We start from the raw sequence: 20274 nt of genomic DNA, 5'->3' as shown, positions 1-20274 counted from the left end.
TGGGGTGACAGATGTGCAGAATATGAATGTGCAAGTAGAGATACTGGGGTGCAAAGGATCAAGAAAAATAACAATATGGGGATGAGGTAGTTGGGTGGGCTATTTACAGATGGGCTATGTACAGTTGCAGTGATCTGTGAGCTGCTCTGACAGCTGATGCTTAAAGTTAGTAAGGTAGATATGAGTCTCCAGCTTCAGTGATTTTTGCAATTCGTTCCAGTCATTGGCAGCAGAGTGAGCTGAGAAGGCGGGGCTTTACCTAGCAAAGACTTATAGATGTCCTGGAGCCAGTGGGTTTGGCGACGAATATGAAGTGAGGTTCCAGCCAACGATAGCATACAGGTCGCAGTGGTGGGTAATATATAGGGCTTTGTTGACAAAACTGATGGCGCTGTGATAGACTGCATCCAGTTTGCTGAGTAAAGTGTTGGAGGCTATTTTGTAAATGACATCGCCAAAGTCAAGGATCGGTAGGATAGTCCGTTTTTGGCAGAATGAGTGAAGGATACTTTATTGCATATAGGAAGCCGATTCTAGATTTAATTTTGGATTGGAGATGGTTAATGTGAGTCTGGAAGGAGAGTTTACAGTCTAACCAGACACCTAGGTATTTGTAGTTGTCCACATATTCTAAATCAGAACTGTCCAGAGTAGTGATGCTAGACGGTCGGGCAGGTGCGGCCAGCGATCGGTTGAAGAGCATGCATTTAGTTTTACTAGCATTTAAGAGCAGTTGGAGGCTACGGAAGGAGCGTTGTATGGCATTGAAGCTCGTCTGGAGGTTTGTACACAGTGTCCAAAGAAGGGCCAGAAGAATACAGAATGTTATCGTCTGCGTAGAGGTGGATCAGAGAATCATCAGCAGCAAGAGCAACATCATTAATGTCTACAGAGAAAAGAGTCGGCCCGAGAATTGAACCCTGTGGCACCCCCATAGAGACTGTCAGAGGTCCGGACAACAGGCCCTCCGATTTGACACACTGAACTCTATCTGAGAAGTAGTTGGTGAACCAGGCGAGGCAGTCATTTCAGAAACCAAGGCTGTTGAGTCTGCTGATGAGAATGTGGTGATTGACAGAGTCGAAAGCCTTGGCCAGGGTGATGAATACAGCTGCACAGTATTGTGTTTTTTCAATGGCGGTTATGATATCGTTTAGGACCTTGAGCACGGCTAAGGTGCACCCATGACCATCTCTGAAAACAGATTGCAAAGTGGAGAAGGTACGGTGGGATTCGAAATAGTCGGTGATCTGTTTGTTAACTTGGCTTTCAAAGACTTTTGAAAGGCAGGGTGGGATAGATATAGGTCTGTAAGAGTTTGAGTCTAAGGTGTCTCCCCCTTTGAAGAGGGGGATGACCACGGCAGCTTTCCAATCTTGAGGGATCTCAGACGATACAAAATATCAAATCAAAAGAGAGGTTAAACAGGCTAGTAATAGGGGTTGCGGTGGATATTTATAGAAAGAGGGGGTCCAGATTGTCTAGCCCAGCTAATTTGTAGGGGTTCAGATTTTGCAGCTCTTTCAGAACATCAGCTATCTGGATTTGGGTGAATGAGAAATGGGGGAAGCTTGGGCAAGTTGCTGTGGGGGGTGCAGAGCTGTTGACCGGGGTAGGGGTAGCCAGGTGGAAAGCATGGCCAGCCGTAGAAAAATGCTTACTGAAATTCTCAATTATTGTGGATTTATTTGTGGTGACAGTGTTTCCTAGCCTCAGTGCAGTGGGCAGCTGGGAGGAGGTGTCCCAGAACTTTTTGAGTGTGTGCTACAGGATGCACATTTCTGTTTGAAAATGCTAGCCTTTGCTTTCCAAACTGCTTGTGTATATTATTTCCTAACTTCCCTGAAAATCTGCATATCGCAGGGTCTATTCGATGCTAATGCAGTACGCCACAGGATGTTTTTGTGCTGGTCAAGGGCAGTCAGGTCCCGAGTGAACCAAGGGCTACATCTGTTCCTGGTTCAAAATGTTTTGAATGGGGCATGCTTATTTAAGATGGTGAGGAAAGCACTTCTAAAAAATAACCAGGCATCCTCTACTGACGGAATGAGATCAATATCCTTCCAAGATACCCGGGCCAGGCCGATTAGAAACGCCTGCTCGCTGAAGTGTTTTATGGAGCGTTTGACAGTGAGGAGGGGTGGTCGGGTTGACCGCGGACCCATTACGGACGCAGGCAATGTTTGGGGTTCCGTTTCTCATGTATAGAAAATAGCAGATCCATACCACATTGATGCTCTGTATGTTGAAATTGAGGCAAAGAAAAAGATATATACACGGGACACAACAAGATAAAGACATCTGACTGCTACGCCATCTTGGATTATTAGCTTTATTACAGACATAAATACTCCTCAGCATTCCTGCAGTCAGCATGCCAATTGAATGCTATCTCAACTTGAGACATCTGTGCCGTTGTATTGTGTGACAGAACTGAACATTTTAGAGTGGCCTTTTATTATCCCCAGCACAAGTTGCACCTGTTTTTTAAAATATTTTAAATTTTATTTTATTAGGATCCCCAAAAGGCTGTTGCAAAAGCAGCAGCTACTTTTCCTGGGGTCCCCACAAAAGATGAAACATAATACAGAACATCATTAGACAAGAACAGCTCAAGAACAGAACTACATATGTTAATGATCATGCTGTTTAATCAGCTTCTAGATATGCCACACCTGTCAGGTGGATGGATTATCTTGACAGGGGAGAAATGCTAACTAACAGGGATGGAAACAAATTTGTGCACACAATTTGAGAGAAATTAGCTTTTTGTGCGTATGGAACTTTTCTGGGACCTTTTTATTTCAGCTCATGAAACATGGGACCAACACTTTACATGTTGCGTTTACATTTTTGTTCAGTATATTTACAGTTGATCCATTTCTCACAGGTGGAAAATAATCCTGCAGCAGCAGGAAATGTGAATTATTTTATGGATTATAATGAATGGACATTTTTGTAGGCATTGATACATTTTTAGTTGGTGCAAATGAAGTCAGAAATTTTAAAGTGGAAATTACAAACTTTAGAATCCTTTTTAAAACGTGAATAACCTACACAAAATGTCCTGCAACAACAGTGGGATCAAATTAATTACATCTGTACTATAAATATAGGAAAGCAAGAGCTCCAGATTGCATTAAGATTCCTCTATTGGAAGGGGAGTAGTGGAGTAGTTGTGTGTCAGCCAGGCACTCCCCGCTTCCTTGTCATTCACAGAGTAGGCCACTCAGTCTGTGACCTAGTTCAGAGAGAGATGAGAAATAATGCTCTGTCCCCTCCAGGCAAGTTCCATACAAGTCACAAAGGGAGGAAGGAGACTGTATATAGTCCACAATAGGCTAGGATGGTCCACAACAGTCTAGTATAGTCCACAACAGTCTAGTATAGTCCACAACAGTCTAGTATAGTCTACAATAGTCTAGTATGGTCTACAATAGTCTAATATGGTCTACAATAGTCTAATATGGTCTACAATAGTCTAATATGGTCTACAATAGTCTAGTCTGGTCTACAATAGTCTAGTCTGGTCTACAATAGTCTAGTCTGGTCTACAATAGTCTAGTATAGTCCACAATAGTCTAGTATAGTCCACAACAATCTAGTATAGTCTACAATATTCTAGGATAGTCTACATCAGTTTAGTATAGTCCACAATAGCCTAGTATAGTCTACAATCTGATGTATATTGGGATCCATTTGCGGTCGGTGCAGGTTTTGTTTTAATGAACATTTGTTATGAACATATTTCTATTACAGCATATTGGATGACTGTCATTTGTATTGCATATTGGATGCATATTGGATGACTATCATCCATTCACCCAGTTCAGTGTAACATCAATAGGTTTAAGCTACTACATGATGCTCAAATTTTCCCTATACCCATCATGAGGTTGCTGCAACCGAGCCTATGGATGAAGGTTTACAACATACAGTTGAAGTCGAAAGTTTACATACACTTAGGTTGGAGTCATTAAAACTCATTTTTCAACCACTCCACACATTTCTTGTTAACAAACTATATTTTTGGCAAGTCGGTTAGGACTTTGTGCATGACACAAGTCATTTTTCCAACAATTGTTTACAGACAGATTATTTCACTTCTAATATTACAATTCAATGTATCACAATTCCAGTGGGTCAGAAGTTTACATACACTAAGTTGACTGTGCCTTTAAACAGCTTGGAAAATTCCAGAAAATTATATAATGGCTTTAGAAGCTTCTGATTGGCTAATTGACATAATTTGAGTCAATTGGAGGTCTACCTGTGGATGTATTTCAAGGCCTACCTTCAAACTCAGTGCCTCTTTGCTTGACATCATGGAAAAATCTAAAGAAATCAGCCAAGACCTCGGGAAAAAAATTGTAGACCTCCACAGGTCTGGTTCATCCTTGGGAGCAATTTCCAAACGCCTGAAGGTACCACGTTCATCTGTACAAACTATAGTACACAAGTATAAACACCATGGGACCACTTAGCCATCATACCGCTCAGGAAGGAGACGTTTTCTGTCTCCTGGAGATGAACGTACTTTGGTGCGAAAAGTGCAAATCAATCCCATAACAACAGCAAAGGACCTTGTGAAGATGCTGAAGGAAACAGGTACAAAAGTATCTATATCCACAGTAAACCGTGTCCTATATCGACATAACCTGAAAGGCCGCTCAGCAAGGAAGAAGCCACTGCTCCAAACCGCCAGAAAAAAGCCAGACTACAGTTTGCAACTGCACATGGGGACAAAGATTGTTATTTTTGGAGAAATGTCCCCTGGTCTGAGGAAAGAAAAATAGAACTGTTTGGCCATAAGTGACCATAGTTTTGTTTGGAGGAAAAAGGGGGAGGCTAGCAAGCCGAAGAACACCATCCCAACCGTGAAGCACGGGGGTGGCAGCATCATTTTGTGGGTGTGCTTTGCTGCAGGAGGGACTGGTGCACTTCACAAAATAGTTGGCTGTCACGTCCGTCGTTAGAATGAGACCAAGGCGCAGCGTGGTATACGTACATTCTCTTTTAATGAATGAACACCGAACAAACCAACAAAATGAACAAACGAAACGTGAAGCTATACAAAATAGTGCTGACAGGCAACTACACATAGTCAAGATCCCACAAACACAAATGAGGAAATGGCTACCTAAATATGATCCCCAATCAGAGACAACGATAAACAGCTGCCTCTGATTGGGAACCATATCAGGCCACCATAGAAATACAAAAACACCTAGATGACCCACCCAAGTCACTATCGCGCCCCAACCAACACAGAGAAAAAACAGCTTCTATGGTCAGGGCGTGACATTGGCATCATGAAGAAGGAAATTATGTGGATATATTGAAGCAACATCTCAAGACATCAGTCAGGAAGTTATTAAAGCTTGGTCGTAAATGGGTCTTCCAAATGGACAATAACCCCAAGCAAACTTCCAAAGTTGTTTGACCCAAGTTAAACAATTTAAAGGCCGACCAGAGCCTCTGGGTTCGCGCCCAGGCTCTGTCGCAGCCGGCCGCGACCGGGAGGTCCGTGGGGCGACGCACAATTGGGCTAGCGTCGTCCGGGTTAGGGAGGGTTTGGCCGGTAGGGATATCCTTGTCTCATCGCGCTCCAGCGACTCCTGTGGCGGGTCGGGCGCAGTGCGCGCTAACCAAGGGGGCCAGGTGCACAGTGTTTCCTCCGACACATTGGTGCGGCTGGCTTCCGGGTTGGAGGCGCGCTGTGTTAAAGAAGCAGTGCGGCTTGGTTGGGTTGTGCTTCGGAGGACGCATGGCTTTCGACCTTCGTCTCTCCCGAGCCCGTACGGGAGTTGTAGCGATGAGACAAGATAGTAATTACTAGCGATTGGATACCACGAAAATTGGGGAGAAAAGGGGATAAAATGTATTTTAAAAAATATATATATTATTATTTTTTTTAAAGGCAATGCTACCAAATGCTAATTGAGTGTATGTAAACTTCTGACCTCCTGGGAATGTGATGAAAGAAATAAAAGCTGAAATAAATAATTCTCTCTACTATTATTCTGACATTTCACATTCTTAAAATAAAGTGGTGATCCTAACTGCCCTAAGAGAGGGAATTTTTACTAGGATTAAATGTCAGGAATTGTGAAAAACTGAGTTAAAATGTATTTGGCTAAGGTGTATGTAAACTTCCGACTTCAACTGTAGGTACACACAGGTCGAGAGAAAGATTTGAGGTGACCGCATTCAATACCGCCTTGCAAAATCTTACCTGCATCTAGCTGATCTAGGGTGTAATCAATAGTTGAAAACAACAGTTTCTATTGCACAAATTCAGTTATGTTTATCCCCGTTTTGTTCCGTTTGCTTCCATTTAAGAAAAGATTTTCAACGGAATCGGCAGAATGAATACACCCCTGATCACATGTAAATAGTTAACTTTCATAGCCACATACAAACAGCTCATTTTATTCCTTCTCGCATGTCTGTGACCAGGCGAAAAAACCTTTCCATGCCAAACCTTCATATCATTGATGCTACACACAGACTACATCGTTGTCATCATATTAGCTAAAATAACGTCATAGTCAGCATAGCTAATAGAACTTATGTGTTAGTAAACCCACTACAAACATGCAGTACAGTGTACAGTCAGCAAGCAGTTTAGCAGTTACACTTGCGGGCCCCGGTGGCAATAAATTAGTAAAACCAAAAGCTTACTTTGACTTGGAAGAGGTCCAGTGTTGGATAGTCATAGCCAGCTAGCGAACATAGCATTTGCTAGTTAAGTAAGTGAAAGTGAGTGAAAAAAATGAAGAAATATAGCTCTCTCTCTCTCTTGATGCTTCATGCTTGAAGAATTTAATTTGTTCAAATTTGTTCAACTATTGTCTTTCTCTATCTTTGAGTCAACTACTCACCACATTATATGCACTGCAGTGCTAGCTACCTGTAGTACTATATTAATTCTCTGATCCTTTAATTGGGTGGACAACATGTCAGTTCATGCTGCAAGAGCTCTGATAGGTTGGAGGATGTCCTCCGGAAGTTGTTACTGTGTATGTCTATGAAAGGGGGTGAGAACCATGAGCCTGCTAGGTTTTGCATTGATGTCATTGTATCCGGAGGAGAACGGAAGCTAGCTGTCCTCCGGCAACACAGTGGTGCTACCCTACAGAGTGTAATGAGGCAGCCTGGCCTCATCACCATTTTAAAAGGTCTTATTTCATGAAGTTAATATTTTCTAAATTGCTTATAGGTATAGTCATGTGTGTTTTGGATAAAGTGCACTAGTCCATTTCCATGAAAGCTATCTACCATTTTAGGTGTTCCTGACCTTAATTGTTTGCTTAAGAGTTAGTTTGTCAGGTCTAAGTCAGGTGTGGTAGGTTAGATAATTAGCATGTCGTTCACCCCTGCATCCATTCTCCCTCAGTAGTATTTCTAATCATGTTCAATTTGATTTAGCTCTCTCTTTTAAACTAAAGTGGACATGACTAAATATGGTAATTTAAACGAATTAATGCAATAAACTTAAATAATGTTTCCCATAGTGCTACCTGGTCTAATTTAACAAGTAAAGTTCTTCAAATGAAATGCGCATTCTCATTGGTTAAAAAGTGTTGGTGGGGTTGAGGAGTGAAGGGATACATGCTGTCCTTTTCTCTCAGCTCAGGGTTGAACACCATTTTATAATGTGCTCCATAGCAGTTTGTTTGTTGCGGCCTGTATGTACAGGCAGTTGATTTAAGCTGTTCTGGTAGACTCTCTTTTAGTCCCAGTAATGAGAGAGTTGCTCTGTTTAGAGCTGGAAAAGGGGTAATCCCTAGTTATACTGTTTAGCATTTAAGCCCAGTCTAAGATGAAGTAGGAACCCTATTAAGGGGCTGAGCTTTAGACTCGCTGTCATTTTTGTGAGATTTCTTATCCTGAATGTTGCTGCTATAGACAACTGTATGAGACAATCCATTTATTCTGAAATCCTGCACCTGTAATAAATTCAAGTATTGTTTTTGTACAATCATGGGTCTTCATTCCCACCTATCACCTCCCTTGGCTACTCTGGGTCCGCTATTCTACACCATGCTTGGTTTAAAATATGAATTAGCTAATACGTAATGAGTATGATAACTCTTCAGGCTCATCACTTAAACATAAGACCACTCAGAGGTGAATGAATGGCAGCAGAGTTGTCTTTTGTGTCCTCCGCTACATGTGAGTACTTCCTCCAGCTCTAGGTGGCCAGTAGCAGGGATCCGGTTGATTTAGTAGGTGTACTGTAGTCTTTTCCCACAACCGCTGTTTCTCTAAATGGAGTGGAATGCCACGGGTCTGACAAGAGACGAGGCTAACTGTGTCTGCGGTCTCTTCTCTCCTGTCAGAGTATGTCTGAGGACCCGGTGGCAGTGGGCAGTAGTCGCTGGGTGTCTCAGTGGGCCAGTCCAGCTGCTAACCACACCAGAACCGACCCAGAGGGGTCTGGTGCTGAGTCACCTGCCTTCGTCCATCAGCAGAGAGGTACAGTAGGGCTCCTATATTTACCAAAATCAGGGGAATGTTAATCTGCATCTGTCTTAGCTAAGGTGTATTTTCATCACATAATGGCACTAAATTACCATGGTTGAGCAATATTTATTTAATTTGATTAAGAAATGTAGCTTTACTATTTGTTTTTTTCTTCCAGAAGCAGATGCCTTTGAGTCGGGCGTTTCCATCCGAAGTACCAGCTCTGCCAACTCCAGTCTCACCGAGCGTAAGCGCAGGACCCTCCCCCAGCTCCCCATCGACGACCCCCGGGCCAAGCCAGGGAAGAGCTTGTGCGGCCTGGGCCTGCATCGCTCAGAGATAGGGGAGAAACAGGACACGGAGCCCCAGGAAAAGGAGAGGCAGGTGGAGCATGAAGGAGACGGGGCGTGTTTTACCTCCATAGAGGAGGGGGATATGATGAACCAGACCAAGGCCCCACTACAGGCCTTCTCCAAGCCCTCTCTCAGACCTATGAGCAGCAGTGAGAAGAGGTCTGAGGAGAGGAGGAGGCGGGCGGAGGACAGGATTCAGCACCACAACAAAGGAGGAGGGGACAGGGGGGAGAAGTCAGGGGGCAAGCCTCTGGTCCGTCAGGGCAGCTTCACCATTGAGAAGCCCAGTGGTGTGGTACCCATTGAGCTGATCCCTCGGATCAAAGGTGATGCCAGTGTCCTGAGCCGCGAGCGCAGTGACTCTGTGGGCAGCATGGACACAGCCACCCTGCTGAAGGACACAGAGGCTGTCATGGCCTTCCTGGAGGCCAAGCTGAGGGATGAGAACAAGCTGGACAGAGCCAACCGGGCAGGCTTCTTCTCCCCTGACTCAGACGTGGACACGGCCAGCACCTACAACCAGGCGGCAGGGGAGGGAGAGAAGAAACCAGCTCACCAGAAACGCCGCTCCCTCAGCAGCCTGTACAAGGAGAAGAGCAACCTGAGCTCAACCTCCAAAACCGCTGCCAGCACCAATGTTCGCGAGCGCTTGGAGAGGAAGACCAAGACCAGAAATGATCCCAGCCGGCTAGATGCTCGCCGCTCCGTTCAGCCTGCCTCGTCGCGGGCACGCCAACCCTCCCAGGATCTCACAGATGACGACCAGACCTCGTCCTTCCCCATCTCCGACATTCTTTCCTCTGACCAGGAGAGTTTGCATAGTTGCACGTACAGCCGCAGCCACTTCACCTCTACGGATGACCTGCTACATTCCAAACTGGAAGCCAAATCCAGATGCAAGACCAGCTCCAGTAAGTCTAGTAAGACTCTCCAGGCCGCCACAGCTTCCTCCCTGGGGAAACAGTCCTCTCTGCCCCAGCCACGGCCTACCAGAACCTCCCTGCTCCGCCGGGCCCGGCTGGGGGACACATCCGACACGGACCAGGCCGATGCAGACAGGATGTCTGTGGCCTCCGAGGTGTCCACCACCAGTTCCACGTCCAAGCCTCCATCTGGTCGTAAAGGGCCCTCGCGGCTAGACATGCTGGCCCAGCCCAGGAGGATGCGGCTGGGCTCTATCTCGGCCCGTAGTGACTCAGAGTGTTCAGTAGGCCGGAGCAGCACCTCCTCCCCTCGCCTGTCTGCAGAGACCATACTGCGCCTGGGCCTCCGCTCCTCCACTCCCACCGACAACAAAATGGCTCCTCGCATGAGGGCCAACAGTGTGTCCAAGCTGACCGAGGCCAAGTCCAGAATCAGCCCCTCCATCCACAGCACTCCCTCAGGTGAGATCATGTTCTCATCTCTGATAGGTTCACTCAGAAAATAAAGGACAAATTGAAACACTCAGTATTTTATTATTTAATGTAAACAGTTAAAGAGCAACTGTGTTTTTTCATCCCGTTGTTTCCAAATCCCCCACACCCTCCATCCCACCGTACCTTCTCCGCTATGCAATCTGGTTTCCGAGCTGGTCACGGGTACACCTCTGCCACGTTCAAGGTCCTAAATGATATCATAACCGCCATCGATAAGAGACAGTACTGTGCAGCTGTATTCATAGACCTGGCCAAGGCTTTTGACTCTGTCAATCGCCACATTCTTATCGGCAGACTCAATGGCCTTGGTTTCTCAAATGATTGCCTCCTGGTTCACCAACTTCTTCTCAGACAGAGTTCAGTGTGTCAAATCGGAGGGCCTGTTGTCCGGACCTCTGGCAGTCTCTATGGAGGTTAAAAAACATGAGCTGGCGCACACCCAGAATAATAGCTTGTGTGGAGGTGCTGACTAACGGCAAATAAACTATAAACTATCAAAATAAAGTCGCACACTCCATGTATAATCTCCCAACAATTGAATGGGTATTTATCAGTTTTCGGCATCACTGTGCCTTCCTCAGGGTAATGTCATGAATACTTTAACCAGGTTATGTAAACACACAGTGCAAGCGCCTGGTGCAAGTATTCATGACATTACCCTGAGGAAGGCACAGTGATGCCAAAACGTTGATAAATACCCACTAAATTGCTGGGAGATTATACATGTAGTGTGCGACTTTCTTTATTTTGATAGTTTATAGTCTATATGGGGGTGCCACAGGGTTCAGTTCTCGAGCCGACTCTTTTCTCTGTACACATCAATGATGTCGCTCTTGCTGCTGGTGATTCTCTGATCCACCTCTACGCAGACGATTACATTCTGTATACTTCTGGCCCTTCTTTGGGCACTGTGTGAACTAACCTCCAGATGGGCTTCAATGCCATACAACTCTCCTTCCGTGGCCTCTAACTGCTCTTAAATGCAAGTAAAGCTAAATGCATGCTCTTCAATTGATCGCTACCAGCACCTGCCCGCCCGTCCAGCATCACTACTCTGGACAGTTCTGACTTAGAATATGTGGACATCTACAAACATCTAGGTGTCTGGTTAGACTGTAAACTCTTCTACCTCCAACACTCTACTCAGCAAATTGGTTGCAGTCTATCACAGTTTTGTCACCAAAGCCCCATATACTACCCAACACTGCGACCTGTATGCTCTCGTTGGCTGGCTCTTGCTTCATATTCGTCGCCAAACCCACTAGGCTCCAGATCATCTATAAGTCTTTGCTAGGTAAAGCCCCCCCTTATCTCAGCTCACTGGTCACCATAGCAGCACCCACCCGTAGCACGTACTCCAGCAGGTATATTTCACTGGTCACCCACAAAGCCAATTCCTCCTTTTGCCGCCTCCTTTGGCTTTTCTTCCAGTTCTCTGGATTGCAAAAATCACTGAAGCTGGAGACTTCAAGCCTATCAAGCCGCTCCACAAAAGCCGCAGCCCATGCAGAGCAAGGGGAACAACTACTCCTAAGTCTCAGACTAAGTCTCAGAGTGAGTGACGTTTGAAACACTATTAGCCCGCACCCCGCTAACTAGCTAGCCATTTCACATCGGTTACACCTGCCTAATCTCGGGAGTTGATAGGCTTGAAGTCATAAACAGCGCAATGCTTGAAGCTGAGTGAAGAGCTGCTGACAAAACGCACGAAAGTGCTGTTTGAATGAATGCTTACGAGCCTGCTGCTGCCTACCACCGCTCAGACTGCTCTATCAAATCAATTATAACATAATAACACACAGAAATACAAGCCTTAGGTCATTAATATGGTCAAATCCGGAAACTATAATTTCGAAAACAAAACGTTCATTATTTCAGTGAAATATGGAACCGTTCTGTATTTTATCTAACGGGTGGCATCCATAAGTCTAAGTATTGCTGTTACATTGTACAACCTTTAATGTTATGTCATAATTACGTAAAATTCTGGCAAATTAGTTCGCAACGAGCCATGTTGCCCAAACTGTTTCATATACCCTGCCTCTGCGTACAATGAACGCAAGAGAAGTGACACAATTTCACCTGGTTAATATTGCCTGCTAACCTGGATTTCTTTTAGCTAAATATGCAGGTTTAAAAATATATACTTGTGTATTGATTTTAAGAAAGGCATTGATGTTTATGGCTAGGTACACGTTGGCGCAACGACAGTCCTTTTTCACGAATGCGCACTGCATCGATTATATGCAACGCAGGACACGCTAGATAAATAGTAATAACTACACATGGTTGATGATATTACTAGTTTAACTGGTGATTATGATTGATTGATTTGTTTTTCATAAGATAAGTTTAATGTTAGCTAGCAACTTACCTTGGCTTCTTACTGCATTCGCGTAACAGGCAGGCTCCTCGTGGAGTGCAATGAGAGGCAGGTGGATAGAACGTTGGACTAGTTAACTGTAAGGTTGCAAGATTGAATCCCAGAGCTGACAAGGTAAAAATCTGTCGTTCTGCCCCTGAACAAGGCAGTTAACCCACCGTTCCTAGGCTGTCATTGAAAATAAGAATGTGTTCTTAACTGACTTGCCTAGTTAAATAAAGGTGTAAAAAAAACAAAAAAAACATGATTTGTGTAGAGATCTTTGTGCCACTGTTAAAACCACATCTATCTTGTCATGGTTTGTGTTGAGATCATTATATGCCACTGTTAAAACCACATCTATCTTGTCATTTGTGTTGAGATCATTATGTGCCACTGTTAAAACCACATCTATCGTGTCATGGTTTGTGTTGAGATCATTATGTGCCACTGTTAAAACCACATCTATCTTGTCATGGTTTGTGTTGAGATCATTATGTGCCACTGTTAAAACCACATCTATCTTGTCATGGTTTGTGTTGAGATCATTATGTGCCACTGTTAAAACCACATCTATCTTGTCAAGGTTTGTGTTGAGATCATTATGTGCCACTGTTAAAACCACATCTATCTTGTCATGGTTTGTGTAGAGATCATTATGTGCCACTGTTAAAACCACATCTATCTTGTCATGGTTTGTGTTGAGATCATTATGTGCCACTGTTAAAACCACATCTATCTTGTCATGGTTTGTGTTGAGATCATTATGTGCCACTGTTAAAACCACATCTATCTTGTCATGGTTTGTGTTGAGATCATTATGTGCCACTGTTAAAACCACATCTATCTTGTCATGGTTTGTGTTGAGATCATTATGTGCCACTGTTAAAACCACATCTATCTTGTCATGGTTTGTGTAGAGATCATTATGTGCCACTGTTAAAACCACATCTATCTTGTCATGGTTTGTGTTGAGATCATTATGTGCCACTGTTAAAACCACATCTATCTTGTCATGGTTTGTGTTGAGATCATTATGTGCCACTGTTAAAACCACATCTATCTTGTCATGGTTTGTGTTGAGATCATTATGTGCCACTGTTAAAACCACATCTATCTTGTCATGATTTGTGTTGATCATTATGTGCCACTGTTAAAACCACATCTATCTTGTCATGATTTGTGTAGAGATAAGAGTTACAGAAGTCTGCTTGGCTTGCTTTAAGATAGAATGCTTTAGACAATGTGAGCATCCGCTGCTTTTTGAATGACTGAAATAACCTCAAATACAGTTATCAAGAGATAATTGTGTTGTATCTTTCTCCCTGACCTTAGCTTCTAACAGGTGGAGACGGCTGCCCCCAGAGTATGGATCCACCTCCGAGGAGGAGTTTGGCTCCAACAGGACTTCCCCCAAACCCGGGCGCCCCCTGCGCCCACACCCGGTCCTGAGGGGTACCAGACTGGGGGGCTCCACCAGCAGTCTTAACTCTGGTCAGGTTGGCCCTGGAGGCGGTGTCCTCAAACACCGCATGAGAGAACAACAGGGGGAGTACGTCAAGGACTGGACCGCTCACAGCGAGGAGATTGCCAGGTACTCGTCTACTGAAGCTTATACACACGACGGCATGTGTACACACACACACACACACACACACAAGGAAGCTCAGTTCAGTTTATATGCCTCATGGACATGGCACAGGTGGAAAATATGATCTGGAGATAGAGCATCCCCAGGAATAGGCTAGTGTTTTCACTCTCATTAAACAATTGTGATCTTTAGTTAGTCCACTCTAACTGAGGTGCTCTGTTTTGTCAAGCTGTAATAAATTGTTCCCGACTCAGCAGGGACTTTCACATAGTATGATCGTCATGAGATAGAACCATCCCACTGGGCAAAAACTGCTTGAATCAACATTGTTTCCACAAAAAAATGTAAGTGGAAAACTGATTGGATTTGGATCAGGGAGACTGAACTGGGCAGACAGAGGTGAGAAAAGGACAGATTCATACTGCCTCAGAGCAAGCACAAGATATTTCTTACAAAAGGAAGGACCTACATCAGACAAGGAGATTGAAAGTAATGGAAGATAACGTTATGTTATCGCAAGCATCTCTTAGTGTAAACATGTTTTAGTTCAGGTTCCCTGCATACAATGCCCGTGTAGGATATTGTCGTTTACAAGTGAATATTGTCAATTCACTTCGGCCTCTAGATGGAGGTTAGACAATTGTCAATCTTTAGAATGGTTCTATGTGCTGTGTCAATTGATTATACAGTAGGCTAAGTGCTTTTTGTTGAGGCTGACATACAGAAGTTCCTCAATGTCTAATGAGTAGTCTTAGGTAATACTGTATCATTGTGAGAAATCTGTGTGTACTGATTTAGAGAAGTGTTGCAGCAACCTGTCTGGTTATTTCCCTGTAGGATCAGTCAAGACCTGACCAAGGACCTGGCCATCCTCGCCCGGGAGATCCACGATGTGGCCGGAGAGGTCGACTCGGTCAGCTCCTCTGGCACGGCTCCCAGCACCACGGTCAGCACCGCCGCCACCACACCCGGCTCCACCATTGACACCCACGAAGTGGTAGGCCGCACGCAGGAAGGCACGCAGGAGGGCTTGCAAAAGGTGTTTGACTTCTTCCTTCCTTCTACTACTAATGCTCAACATACTGCTTCAGCATCACTTTGGCTTTGATCTGCTGCACAAGGTGTGGACTGTGAACTGGCATTATGCTTTGATCTGCTGCACAAGGTGTGGACTGTGAACTGGCATTATGCTTTGATCTGCTGCACAAGGCGTGGACTGTGAACTGGCATTATGCTTTGATCTGCTGCACAAGGTGTGGACTGTGAACTGGCATTATGCTTTGATCAGCTGCAGAAGGTGTGGACTGTGAACTGGCATTATGCTTTGATCAGCTGCAGAAGGTGTGGACTGTGAACTGGCATTATGCTTTGATCTGCTGCACAAGGTGTGGACTGTGAACTGGCATTGTGCTTTGATCAGCTGCAGGAGGTGTGGACTGTGAACTGGCATTATGCTTTGATCTGCTGCACAAGGTGTGGACTGTGAACTGGCAATATGCTTTGATCAGCTGCAGAAGGTGTGGACTGTGAACTGGCATTATGCTTTGATCTTTCCTCTATCCCATTTTGAGTATGCTATATACTGTTCAGATATAACTAAAGTGTGTATATTAAAATGTTCTTAACGAGCTTTCATTGACCTTTCTCTGCTAACTTCTTTAATACCTAATTAATCTAACTGATATTATGATAATCTGGATGATCTGTAGCATGGTGATAGTATACATTAACACCGAGTAGATACAGTATAACACGCTCCAGTCGTGGTTAAGTTGTGGAAACCACAGCATCATACAGATGCCACATATAACTGGCCCTCATCACTTCCTCTTCCCCTCATAGCTGATTGACTGTGTGTTTGTCGAGAGCCTCAACTTCAGGAAGATCCCTCCCATGGTGCAGAACAAGGCCCCTGAGATAAACGGACACCCTGTGGAGCACCGCCCCCGCGCCCCAGACAGCCTGGACTGTGTCCTCCAGAGACGCACATGGAACAGAGATGAGGCGGTGTTGGACAGTCTGCTGCTCACATCTGTCTCTCAGCTGTCAGCCCAAATCAGACAGTCTGTTGACAAAACAGCAGGAAAAATACGGTAACAATCAAGCTCTTTATGTTGTTTATCTCTATATCTGACATTCACAAGAGATCAAGGAGATGTTAGCAAAGCAAGTCTTAGCTCTATGAACTATGATTTTTCCAGAATATTGTTCAAAGACAAGGACAGGAATTGGGATGAGATTGAGAGCAAACTCCGATCTGACAGCGACATACCACTCCTCAAAACCTCCAACAAGGTAAGGAAAAAACAGGTTGTACATGTATTTTTTCATTATTGTTAAAAAAAAATAATGCATCATAACAAAGCAACTTTTATAAGGAAGATACTTTTATTCCTCTCTAATGCCACGACTTCCCTTTACCTCTCTTGGAATAGAACATCTCCTCTATCGTCTTGGAGCTGAAGAGAGTGGAGAAGCAGCTACAAGGTGTGAGAGCGCGGCAGACCACCGCTAAGAGGAGTGTGCATTGCAAATAGATTCAGACTTATACACACACTAGTTTCACTACATGCATTCCACCTGCTTCAACATATATGATCACAACCAAACACAAGCTCCTCTTTTTCAACCATTCTCCTATATTTCTCATACAGTGATAAATGTCATGGTGGATCCTGAAGGCACCCTGGATGCCCTGAGCAGCCTTGACCTGACCAGCCCCCTTACACCCAAGCCCTCTCCTGCTTCTCAGGGGCCCCAGAAGACCCTCCCAGGCCCTGCAGCCAAGGGCTACACCGCCTCCTCAGCACCCACTGGGGGGTCAGGGTCTGTGTCAGCCAGAGACCTGGGAAGCCCGCACTTCAACCGCATCCACCCCAGTGGAGAAGAGAGTGCCATCACTCAGAAGTGAGGAGTTTCCCACCCTCTGCGATGCTTCGTATATAGAACACCTGCCTCATAGAACATTTTCCCCTCTTTCGGGAATATTTCAGAATGAACATCCACCACCCTATAACCAGTAACCTACCAAAGCTAACAGTAAAGAGTTTTTTTATGTGAAATAATTGTGAATAAAATAAACGTGAAATAAGTGTACAGTGGAGCAAACTCAAAATGTTACTTATTGTATTTTGAATGATAATGTATCTGTTTTGCTGGTAATCTGTTTCTATCTATTTTCTGCACACATTTGTCTAAAATACTGAATTTCAACTTCTCTGAGCAATTCTGTACCCAGAGAATCTTATATGGTAAAATGCAATTTTCATGAAAAAATGTTTTTACTGTTAAAAACTATTTAAGACTGTTACAGTACCATGTTAAACTATGTTACAGTACAGTAATGCTTGTATGTAGTCTAAACGATTCATTTTTGGAATGCGACGCAAACGGACCTCCGTTGGCTCCGTTTGCGTAGACATTGAGTAGAGCCCTTAAGCCTGGTCCTTGACCTGAATTACATATTTCATATGATTGGCATTACTTGATATTTTTCCTGTTATGACTATGCGGTATCTTTGTAAACTGGAAGTGAAAACGAAAATGTGACATCGACCGGATCTTTTTCATCTTGGACTATTCTGAATCCCTCCTCTTTACTGTAGTACTTTATACAGTAACATGAGTCCATAATAATTTATAAGATGTACACCCTGAATGGCCTTTGTTGGAGAGAGCTGGTTGGTCTTCTACCAAAAGGACCTCTGTCTGTTTAGTGTTGATTTACAAGGACTTTAAATTGGACTTTGAAATTGTATGAAACAACATGACTGCAACAAAGTTACCGTCAAAGCTTTACTAGCTGTAACCACTGTCATTAAAGAAAGAAGTTACCGTCAAAGCTTTATTAGCTGTAACCACTGTCATTAAAGAAAGAAGTTACCGTCAAAGCTTCATTAGCTGTAACCACTGTCATTAAAGAAAGAAGTTACTGTCAACGTTGCATTAGCTGTAACCACTGTCATTACTACATATATGAATGAGGATCATAAGACTTCTATAGCAAGCCTTTTACTGACATTGAATCGCTCACTATTCTACGTTTCCATAAGGGAGGGTGTTTTCATGTACTCCTACAGTATGTGTGTATAGACTTGACATCCTCACTGTGTTTGCTGCTTCTCTTTAGTTCCCTTTTGGAGGGTTAGCCTGACCATTTTACAAGCCATTCATGTAAAGTTATGTGTCCTAGAATAAAATGTATTCAAGATAGTGCAACAGTATATAGATACTTAAGCAATAGTGAAGTTAGGTACCAGAAGACATGCTCTCCATCTTTTCTGCTTCGTATATAGACTTTGATGTCACTAAGTGCCCAGTTTGAATAGTAAAATGGCATAATGTATTTTAAAGATGAGGAATCATCAAGAGTGGGCTGAAATTGTATAATTTGTCAAATGTGTCAAAGGCTCTTCTAGTGTCACCGTGAGTGGTTTTAGGATTCAAAAGGACAAAACCAAAAACCTAAATGGAACAGCTGATATCAGAATGAGATGCCTCTGTACCTATCCTCTGCACACCATCATGTTTGTCAGTATATTACATTAAAAAAAAGAAAGTGATGGGAATACTGAAGTGCTCGGTACACTTTTTTTGTTCATTTGAAAGTTTACACATCTTATCAGTGTTTTACTTTTCTGTTTCATTTTTTGTATAAACCACCATTTTATTTATTTTGTTAATTCAATGTATTTTATTGTTGCAATTCATGTGTTTTGTTATGTTACTTTTTTTCAATTAAATAAAAAGTTTAGATTCTTCCCTTATTTACATGGATTTTTGCTGTAGAAACAAGACAGGTTGGTATTCAATGAGTTATAGTTTACACACCTATTTCATGGTGACTCATACATTTTCATACTGAGCAATTTTTTGACTGGTTTGTGTGCTCACCTTAACACTGATGGTGGTTTGATACCTAAACCATTTTTAGACTGGTTTGTGTGCTCACCTTAACACTGATGATGGTTTGATACATACACCATTTTTAGACTGGTTTGTGTGCTCGCCTTAACACTGATGATGGTTTGATACCTAAACCATTTTTAGACTGGTTTGTGTGCTCACCTTAACACTGATGATGGTTTGATACCTAAACCATTTTTAGCCTGGTTTGTGTGCTCGCCTTAACACTGATGATGGTTTGATACCTAAACCATTTTTAGACTGGTTTGTGTGCTCACCTTAACACTGATGATGGTTTGATACCTAAACCATTTTTAGACTGGTTTGTGTGCTCACCTTAACACTGATGATGGTTTGATACATAAACCATTTTTAGACTGGTTTGTGTGCTCACCTTAACACTGATGGTGGTTTGATACCTAAACCATTTTTAGACTGGTTTGTGTGCTCACCTTAACACTGATGATGGTTTGATACCTAAACCATTTTTAGACTGGTTTGTGTGCTCACCTTAACACTGATGATGGTTTGATACCTAAACCATTTTTAGACTGGTTTGTGTGCTCACCTTAACACTGATGATGGTTTGATACCTAAACCATTTTTAGACTGGTTTGTGTGTTCACCTTAACACTGATGATGGTTTGATACCTAAACATTTGAATTTTGTTTTTCACCTTTCATTTATGCACTTTTCTGCTCAATGCACTTTTTTAGGTATAATCATCATGTCCAAATCAATCATCTCTATTTTTGCAGCCTCCGTTTTGGATTTGTCCACAAGGTGTGAGGGGTCTCCATCTCTCCTAGTAATCATGTTGTGTAACCTATGCACCTGTAACAGAAACTATTTGATATAAAGGACATTTAAATAGCGCAGACGGCCATCCATAATTGCTCTGCCGTAGCATTTTTTTTAAATCAGGAAAAATGTATGAGTAAAATTTCCTTTAGGAATGTACAGGAGTAAAAGCAAAAGTTGTCACAAATATAAATATACCCCTAAAAATATACCCCTAAAACTAGCCTACTTAAAGGAATACTCCAAAAACTGTATTTTGGTATTTGTTTCATTAGTTCATTGTTGACATAGTTCCAAAATGTTTTGCTTATCAGCAATCAAGTTTTCGAGATATGTAACTTGAAAACTTCATTGCTGACTTCCAAGACTTGTGA

General features: G+C 43.2%; 1 protein-coding gene across 2 annotated transcripts in view; it reads left to right on the top strand.

The window, feature by feature from the left end:
- LOC129863237 (centrosomal protein of 170 kDa-like) overlaps positions 1–18953 on the top strand; it is a 122990-nt gene extending 104037 nt beyond the window's left edge. For both annotated transcript variants that reach the window (XM_055935156.1, XM_055935151.1), the window contains 8 exons: positions 8346–8481; positions 8648–10207; positions 13938–14196; positions 15031–15232; positions 16036–16286; positions 16395–16488; positions 16629–16680; positions 16848–18953. In XM_055935156.1, coding sequence (XP_055791131.1) covers positions 8346–8481; positions 8648–10207; positions 13938–14196; positions 15031–15232; positions 16036–16286; positions 16395–16488; positions 16629–16680; positions 16848–17104 — 2811 coding nt within the window. In that variant the 3' untranslated portion in view covers positions 17105–18953. The remainder of the gene's footprint in view (positions 1–8345; positions 8482–8647; positions 10208–13937; positions 14197–15030; positions 15233–16035; positions 16287–16394; positions 16489–16628; positions 16681–16847) is intronic.
- Positions 18954–20274: the final 1321 nt, after the last annotated feature.

The sequence above is a fragment of the Salvelinus fontinalis genome, chromosome 1 (genome assembly GCF_029448725.1).
Source record: "Salvelinus fontinalis isolate EN_2023a chromosome 1, ASM2944872v1, whole genome shotgun sequence".
NCBI lineage: Eukaryota > Metazoa > Chordata > Actinopteri > Salmoniformes > Salmonidae > Salvelinus > Salvelinus fontinalis.
Note: the sequence above shows the minus strand (reverse complement) of the source record. Positions and strands in the feature narration are given on the sequence as shown.